Below are 8390 nucleotides of genomic sequence, written 5' to 3'. Positions count from 1 at the left end.
AACGATCTATTGGAAAACGAATGTTTATCTAAAACGAAAATGAATCAAAATCATTAATGGCATAAAGAAACTAAACTGATTTAGCCTAGATGACCACCCAAGATCCATTGCCACTTTCCTTAGTAACAATTCACGAAGGCGTTTCGAGCTTCCACAGTTCACTTCACAATAAAACACTTAGTTTAAAAAAAGTAGCGCACCGGATATTTGGTTAAGTTTACTTTGCGACTTTTACTTCGGTTAACCGATTTTCATAAAATTGTTTTGTACCAGTAGCTTAGCTAATACAGACGGCAAAAATGGGTTTTATTTCCATTCTTTACGGAAATTAATGCAGACACTTTGGATCGTGATTATAATCATTTGTTTTCAAACACACGAATAATACTTGAAGCTGTGCTATACTGCTCCTAATCTTGAAAACTGCCAAAGAATGTAGAAAAAAGAGGATTTTGGAAAGATGATCTAGTAAATGGATATTTTCAAAACAAGTAGAAGAAAGGTTGAAAACATCTTATCTATTGAAAAGGGTTGAAAATATCGCATGTATGGTAACAACCTTTTCGTTAAAGCATTTGATGTATTTTTTTTTCGTACAAAAAACTAGAGTTTGGACTAGGGCTTCGCCCGTTTTCAGGCGCTTGAACGTTGAAAGCGCTATATCTCCAAAACGGTTGCAAAGATCAGAACAGCCGCAATAACTTTTTCGACGCCCCGTCTTCATTACTACTTTCGTGAATTAAATTTTAACAAAAATTCCTGTTAAAAAGATACAACAAAAATGTCAATCTCTCAATAAGGACTGAAAATACCCAAAGAGACGTTATTTATTTTTCGATAACTCTTCTCGGGGATTGCCTTTCACTAGTTAATTTGTTTGGAAATTCTGAAACTTTAAATATATTTAAGCAAAACCGAGAAAACATAAAATTTGCTCGAAAAGGGAGAAACATATCTGTTGAATCATAAAACCATTTTGATACCAGTTTTCTTTATCTCCTTAGGATTGTAGGAAAACTCCCCAACCGCAAAATTAATGAATTTGTGAACATTTTTTACTTACATCTGGAAAACGGCCGAAAATAACGCAACAATCATCAGGACGTTTTCGACAGTCTTCTTTTCTTCGATAACATATCAGAAATCCCTAACCGTTTTAAAGCTAGATGCAAAAATGCGAAATTTCTGCAAAGTTTAAGAGATAACATCCCGTTTTTTAACAATTTCATAAATTTTTTTTGAGTTAGCAGGCCTAAAATCAGGATGATATTGAATGGGGGCACTTTTATATTTCGTTTTACACAACAAAGTGTCTTTGTGAACAAATTTCTTTATGTACTATTTTGCCTTAGTTTCCTCAACACTGCTCTAACATTAACAAGTGAATCAAATGTATGGGATTCTTTCAACCAATTTCAACTGAAAACATATGCATTTAAAACTGTAAAAATGCTTGTAAAACCTGCGACTTTGCAACAGTTTCTAACAGACAGGAAGAAAGTGGGTATTTTAAGCGATGTTAGTAAAATCCTGAGCAAATAAAAACAACGCAAAACTAAATTAGTAGTAGTGAAGAATCAATACGTACACTTACCACTGCCACTACAAAAAGGGCTCTCTAAAGCACCATCATCCAAATCGGACAATATTTCCTGTTTGCCCACATCACTGTCTCCTACCAGAAGGAACTTCAGCAGATAGTCGTACTGTTTTTCAGGGGGCTTGCTAGGTTCCCCGGCCATAGCAATGGAGCTAGTTTGTTTGCAACCATAATCAAATAAAATAGTGAAAGTATATCGCTGAGTAACTTTAGGCCAGCTGAATGCAACGTTTTCCGGATACAGTCAAGCCCATTTTACTTTGAGGATTGCGAGTTCGGTAAACTAATGGCCATCTGAAGCATAACAATGCAAGGAATGCCGCTCCGCTGAAGAATAATGAAACGTTCCTGCTTGGATAGTTTATTTTTTTTTTTGCAAGGTCGTTCCTTTAGTAAATAAACAGATGGATTTTTGCACTTAACCGTTAAGAAAAGCGAATTGCGGGATTGTCACACGGTCACCGATACACAACGTGGTTCAACACGTTAACACTGGGTAAATTTCAACAAAAAAATACAGTTTTTGCTACTTTTTTTCGCAAAATGGACAGAAAATTGTTCATGTCACTTTTACTGGATTCGAGTGGGGGGTAGCATGGTTGCCAGCTATTCATCCACGCCCCAAACAAATAAAAACAACTCCTATTGCAACCAATCAATGTGATTGGAGGCACAGAATTTGCATAACATGACCAGTGTTGCCAGGTCAAGTACTACAATAGCAGAAGAATAGACATAAAAAAGTAGGTAGATTTAAAAACAAAACGAAATATAATTAAATGAGTGTACATTTGAGATGAGTTCTCACCAAAACGTTAGAATTACCGTAAAAACGGTAGACCTGGCAAGCCTGAACATAACCTAAACTGTCATTAAATGAGTTCAAATACAATTATACCTGTGAATTATACTGAAGTTTTTAATAAACACATAAACATATTAGAATATAATTTGAACATTCCTTAATTATGGCATCAGGTGATTCAGAGAAGAGAAAGGTGAGTTTTTGCATATAACACGTGCTGAAAATGTATTGGAGAAACCTTCTATAAGCTGCCAAAGTTTGAGCCTTTACTGATGTGTTTTTGCTCGTAGTACGCCGTTGATTACCATTTCCCATTTGCAGCTATCTACTGGAGCTGACAAGAATTGTATACATCTGATGTTTTCACATTTTCGCAGATTTATTAGTCATAAATTTCGTCTTCAACCGGCTCCTCTTTTGTCTCGTCCCCCAATAATCACAGGAAAGTCTTGAAGTTTGGTTTTCTTGGCTTCAGCTGTATATTTTGCATATATTCGATTTGTCTTAATTTCGTGAGTATCTTACCAATCCATTTCTGATCCCAAATTATCATTCTATCTTCTACCGGATTGTTCGACACTTTTTCACAACATATTTGATTCGTATGTTGTTTCCATTTGAGTTTTCTATTTTGTATCAGTTGTTTATGTCTTCCGCCTATCCTTGCTTGATGATTAGTTCAACGATGATTTTCCAGAAACTTTCAATTCTAAAGTTTCTAGTAACCGTCTGGTCTTTAAGGGGTCTGAATCATCCCGTAAATTGAACATTAATTTTAATTCTGATGATCAAACTTTTAATTAGCACCCTTTTACATATAACTTTACAAATTTCAGGCCAACAATCAAATGCAGGACCAAAAGGAGAAAAAACGAAAGGAATCGATCCTGGATCTTTCCAAATATTTGGAGAAAACGATCAGGGTTAAGTTCGCTGGAGGCAGAGAAGCTAGTGGGATATTAAAGGGCTACGACCCTCTCTTGAACCTCGTACTAGACAATACAATCGAATACCTGAGAGACCCAGACGATCCGTACAAACTAGCGGAGGATACAAGGGAACTAGGCCTTGTTGTGTGCAGAGGAACTAGTGTAGTTTTAATTTGTCCCATGGATGGCATGGAATCGATTCCCAACCCGTTCATTTCACAAGACTAATAATAACTATATCTGTAAGTAAATATAAATGGTGTTTTTCTCTCGCGTTCATTGGAGGAAAGGTAGCGAATTGAAACCAAAGTACAACGTGGCAACAACAGTGTTTAATTAGGGCAGAAAGTAGAAACAGTCTAAAGAACTCATCAGTCTATTTGTCATTATATCATGGCAAACACTACTTACAAGTCTATCAGACTTAGTAACGTTGAATCTCTAAGCCGGGAGATTTGCAAAGTAACAACCAAGCTGAAAAACTGATATAAAGATTTACCTATAGATAAATGCTAGTTGTCCATTTTATGAAAGCATCGAATTAAGACTTGGGAAATTTCGTTAGATGGTATCCAATTTTCTAGCAGTGTTCTTCAGTTTGCCTGAACTTCTTTGGGTGTTAAGCTTTCATTCAGATTAGCTGATTCAGTGCACTTCCATAGTCCGTAGGTCTTGCCGATAGTAGTCTGCCATAATCTCAATGTACCATCTTCAGATCCCGAAGCATACAACTCGCCATCCGGAGAGAATTTTATGCAGTGAATCGGGCCGAAGTGACCTTTGAACGACTCTGCAAAAAAATCCCAGGATTAATTTACCCGATTGAGACATCTATTTTTTCGCAGTTATAAAGCAAACAATGTTTTTTAAACCCTTCCAAAACAAAACGTAACTAATAATTTTTATATCATATTAAATTACCTATTTCTGTGCCATTTTGATAGTCATACTTGTAGACCTTCAGGTCATCCCCACCTGCGACAAAGATACTCTTGTCCGGATGTAGGGATGCAGAATTAACAGGCGATGGAATGGTATATTCTCGGATTTTATTGAGGGTTTCCGCATCATAAAAGGCCACTTTGTTGGAATAAGCCACTGTTAATACCGAACCGTCTTTGGATACTTCCAAACTGTTGGGGCTGAACGGGAAAGACACTTTGTGGATTTCCTGAAATTTTCAATTCATTAGGATTTATTTTTTTGTCTTTTTCGCCAATTTACCTGTTTATTTGACCTATCCCAGACTCTTAAGGTTTTGTCATCTGCACAAGAAACCAGGTGCGTATCATTTCTGAAGAACAAAATGTGTCTTATGCCAGCTGTGTGGCCTGAGAACACTTCTGGAACTGCAGATAGACAATAGATTAGATTTTAATAGAAAGTTTCAGTCAAGGCGCTTACCAGCTTCAGGTTTATTTAGGTCAAATAGCCGAACCAACTTCTCATTACTGGCTGTTGCTAACAAAGCGGAATCTCGAGAAAAATTTACACTTTTTACGATGTGATTGTGCTGGAAGGAATGCAGTTCTTCTCCAGTAATGGCATCCCACACTTTGCCTGAAATGGATCCAGTATAATTTGGCGCCTAAGCTAAACGGTTAAAAACATTTACCAGAAAAATCAGCAGCCCCACTGGCAGCTTTTGTAGCATCAGCGTTTAGGGCTACGCCCCAAACAGCCCCTTTATGTCCTTCAAATGTGCCAATCCAGTCTCCAGTGTCTCCTTGTCTGAGCATGGGTTTTCCGTCTGAAGTAGATTTAAACGTTAAAATTAACTGTTACTTATGTGGAATTACGGAAACTTTGCATGGTTGAGTTGGATTTGGAGCGGAATATTAATCAATCCGAAACTAGGCAAGTGTGGCTTACCAGCTTATTTGTTATTGGTTTTGAGAATTCTAGCAATAAACTTCGTCCATATGCTGATAAATTTTGCATTGTAAATTAAGGCTTAAGAAATGAAAATACCAGCATTAAAGTAAGTCGCAAATTGCTAAATTATCTCGAAGTAATTGTTGTTATCAAAGGATTAGTAGATACGGAGTTATTATATGCAAAAAAGGTTGAAGCAGGAAGATCGACAGCTTGCCCTTGATAGTTATCAAAGGCTTTCCATTCAAATCAAAGGTCGTTTTCTTTATAGGGTCGACCGGCGGCCGAAAAATCTAGGCCAAGGTGTTATTCGTGTCTCCAAGAAGGTTAAATGCTGCAGGTATACAATATGTTTGACGAATTTGTAGTCAACAAATCCTGACCTTACAGAGTTCGTGTTTACCTTTACAGGCAGAAATCAAGAAATAGCTGCTCTCGGTGATCTCTGAGAAATCCAAGTGGACGACGGGTCGCGTATGTCCACTGCAAGTCAATGGCGTTTGTCGTAAGTTAGCCATTTTCACAAAAATTCGAAGTAAAACTATAAACAATGCACTTTACACGAGTCCGACGAACGAACTGAAGTTTTCAACTAGCGCATATATCGCAATCGGCTCCTTGCTTAAATGACATGCGCAATTCAGTTTGAGGTTACGTTCAGAGACAAGTCTTGTCTTTATCTATGGTCTTGTCTGTGGTTACGTTAATCAAAATCCTGAAACTTCTAACAGAGACAAGTCTACTTGTCTTTGCTTCTAATTACTAAAACGGGTATGTATATGGTATGGATTAGGACTCGGAGCCAAACTCGAATAATTCGAGTATTCAAATATTCAAAAAGCGAATAATTATGTCCAGTCATAACTCGAATAATCGAATCCTCGAATACACAAACATTATCAAACTCACAAAGTGCAAATATCTTTATATGCACTATATATACTACACTGTATAATAGCTCTGTGTTTAAACTCGATTCCGTTGTTATCTGATATTTTTTTTAAGGTGAGCAGCTTTTGATGTATGATGACAAATTGCTTGGATTTGAGTGAAATTTTGTCTATTTAAAGTCGGCTCCGTTGTTTTCTGCGAACAGTTGAGTGAAAGAGCTTTCTGAGAAGTTTTTTTAGGCGGGCTGGCATTTGATAAACAGTGCAACTTTAAACTTCAGGGTTTATAATCCCCGAAAAAATCAGCTTTTACTTAGATCTGAGTGAAATATTGTCCATTTGAAGCTCGATGTCTTGGTCACACCCAGTAGAAGTGAAATAGAAATGTTTTAAAGGCGTTTGAAATTTTATAGAAATATGTACTAATCCTTACTCGAAATAATGTTATCGATTAAACACCAATACCAACATAATGTGATCAACAAGTTCCACATATCTTTGATCTGGATTCAACCTCCTTTATGTGGTTGAGTTCTTCTTCGAACTCTTCGAGTTGGTCTATAAATAGTTCTTTATATTCTTATGTTATTAGTAGAATATGTAACGGTTAAATGAGTTTTAAGGGTCTTTTCTCTCGTGCTCTCTTTTTCGAACTGTTTCTCCCTTCAGATTCAGTGTGAGTTTTCGAGTAGCGGACTCCTAGGTTCGACATTTCATTTTCTGCGAGGTTCTAGCACTTAAAAGGTCACGCTCGCCGAGTATGTTGGTGAATGCTTTTTGGAACATGGAGAAGTGGCGCTCTTTGCGGCCGTATGGGAGTCTTCTTAGCTTCGCCTTAATCGCTTGAAGAACTTACCGGCGTACTTGTAGCTATCAGAAACAAGTAATAATTCCTTTTCGCTGGTAGCTACGCTGCCGCCGGCATCGCTCCCCGGATTTAAGGCTACTAGGCCCTCTCACTAACGACAAAGTGATGACTCCCCCAGAGAAGAAAAAGTTGATCCTTGAACATAAACGGATCAAAGCTATAAGGAAAAGTGGTTATTAGAAAATAAAAGCAGTTTAAAGAGTTACCTGTTATACCTAAAAAAAATATATGTTAGCAAAATAAGTACCTAAATGACATAATAAAATATTAATAATTCAAAGCTGCAAAAAAATGTTAAAAAAATCATAAATACATAGAAAACCGCAATATAAAATCCGCAAAAAGCCGTATAAAATAAAAGAATCATCAAGTATCAAAGAAAAACTACAACCCTGGTTGCCATCTACTTCTACAAAATAAATCGCTAAAATTCCCTAAATACTCAGATTTTTTCTCAAAAGTACTCAATGCCATTTATTGGCTTTTCCAATTTAAGTCACGCAGACGAGCAGACGCAAGTCTGGTTATAATCTTGATCTGGACCACTTACAGCCTGAAGGATGCTGGAGAGCACAAAAAAACAGGAAAACAGGAAAAAATCACTTTGTTAGTGTGTGAAATTTGCAAAAATTGCGCGAAATCTAAATTAGGACGCCAGAACCACTCGCAGCCTCTTGAGGCGCCATTCGCTAGACCGCCACAAAGTAATAAAACATATATTCACCTACCTTGAGGCACTTTAGTCTGGATTCTGTGGTATTATTAAATTTCGAAACAGCCAAAATTGAAATTTACCCCAAAAAACACTAATAATTGATTGATAAAAATTGCAAATCTGAGCAGTCCCTACTTAGAGTTCATGAAGCGTCCAATTTAGAGTATAATTCACAGCAGGCAGAATAACACTAATAATTGAAGGTGTGTTTGCAGCAAAACACCCCTGTGTTACATAATAAAGCAGTCTACTGTGGAAAACCTGACCAATTAAAGTTAAAAACTGAGCAAAAAAGTTGAAAGTTGCAAATCTGAGCAGTTCCTACGTAGAGTTCATACAGCGTTCAATTTAGAGTGTAAGAACCGTTTAATTTCGCGTTTAATTCACGGAGATAATAAATAATTATGTCGTTTTGGGCTTTCTAGATTTCGATGATGAAAACTAACTTTCGTTGTAGATTATCCCTTTAATAACACTTTTTTCTTAGCGACATTTCTTCCGAAAATGTCCTTTTCAACGACCTTTCCAGGTTGGAAAGGTCGCTATTCTCCCCTGCTTCGGTGAAAACAGTTTTAAACCCAAATAGTATGATTGGAATTATTGAAAATGTATCAACGGGAAACCAGCAATAAACCCAATCAACTAAAACTAACCAATACTAATCAACCCAAAGCTAATAAAAAATAACCCAAATAACTACATCTACAT

At 36.7% G+C, this 8390-nt stretch overlaps 3 protein-coding genes and 1 long non-coding RNA gene across 6 annotated transcripts in view; 2 read left to right on the top strand and 2 right to left on the bottom strand.

Annotated features, from left to right (window-relative positions):
* LOC109544521 (ras-related protein Rab-40B) overlaps positions 1-2196 on the bottom strand; it is a 4346-nt gene extending 2150 nt beyond the window's left edge. The window contains exon 1 of one of the 2 annotated variants that reach the window (XM_019914767.2): positions 1595-2196. In XM_019914767.2, the coding sequence (XP_019770326.1) occupies positions 1595-1742 (148 nt within the window). In that variant the 5' untranslated portion in view covers positions 1743-2196. Of the gene's footprint in view, positions 1-1588 lie in introns of both variants that reach the window. The other variant, XM_019914766.2, reaches the window with a different exon arrangement.
* A 223-nt stretch (positions 2197-2419) lies between these two features.
* LOC109544522 (U6 snRNA-associated Sm-like protein LSm7) lies at positions 2420-3591 on the top strand. Its single transcript, XM_019914768.2, has 2 exons — positions 2420-2598; positions 3242-3591. Exons 1-2 carry the CDS (start codon positions 2569-2571, stop codon positions 3560-3562), a joined length of 351 nt encoding a protein of 116 aa, XP_019770327.1. The 5' UTR covers positions 2420-2568; the 3' UTR covers positions 3563-3591.
* Positions 3592-3646: 55 nt separating this feature from the next.
* On the bottom strand, positions 3647-5876 carry LOC125503354 (serine-threonine kinase receptor-associated protein-like; the record flags this gene model as incomplete). Its single annotated transcript, XM_048663471.1, is given in 6 exon segments — positions 3647-4124; positions 4256-4505; positions 4559-4683; positions 4739-4894; positions 4950-5084; positions 5613-5876. Coding segments are annotated over 6 exon segments (978 nt in total). The 3' UTR covers positions 3647-3927.
* Positions 5877-5895: 19 nt separating this feature from the next.
* On the top strand, positions 5896-6715 carry LOC125503355. Of its 2 annotated transcripts, none has more exons than XR_007280765.1 (2): positions 5896-5980; positions 6215-6715. It is a non-coding gene; the product is annotated as an uncharacterized LOC125503355 (long non-coding RNA). The 2 variants fall into 2 exon arrangements; XR_007280764.1 differs by having other exon boundaries at positions 5912-5991.
* The last annotated feature ends 1675 nt before the right edge of the window (positions 6716-8390 follow it).

The sequence above is a fragment of the Dendroctonus ponderosae genome, unplaced genomic scaffold (genome assembly GCF_020466585.1).
Source record: "Dendroctonus ponderosae isolate FM_Combo_2020 unplaced genomic scaffold, Dpon_F_20191213v2 Dpon_F_20191213_2, whole genome shotgun sequence".
Lineage (NCBI taxonomy): Eukaryota > Metazoa > Arthropoda > Insecta > Coleoptera > Curculionidae > Dendroctonus > Dendroctonus ponderosae.
This window is presented reverse-complemented; position numbering and strand designations above follow the sequence as displayed.

What these genes read in the sequence shown, in the direction of transcription:
- LOC109544522 (XM_019914768.2), top strand. Translation starts at nt 2,569, where the DNA reads ATGGCATCAGGTGATTCAGAGAAGAGAAAG. An exon ending in GTGATTCAGAGAAGAGAAAG is followed by an intron (nt 2,599 to 3,241) that starts GTGAGTTTTTGC and finishes TACAAATTTCAG; the next exon opens with GCCAACAATCAAATGCAGGA.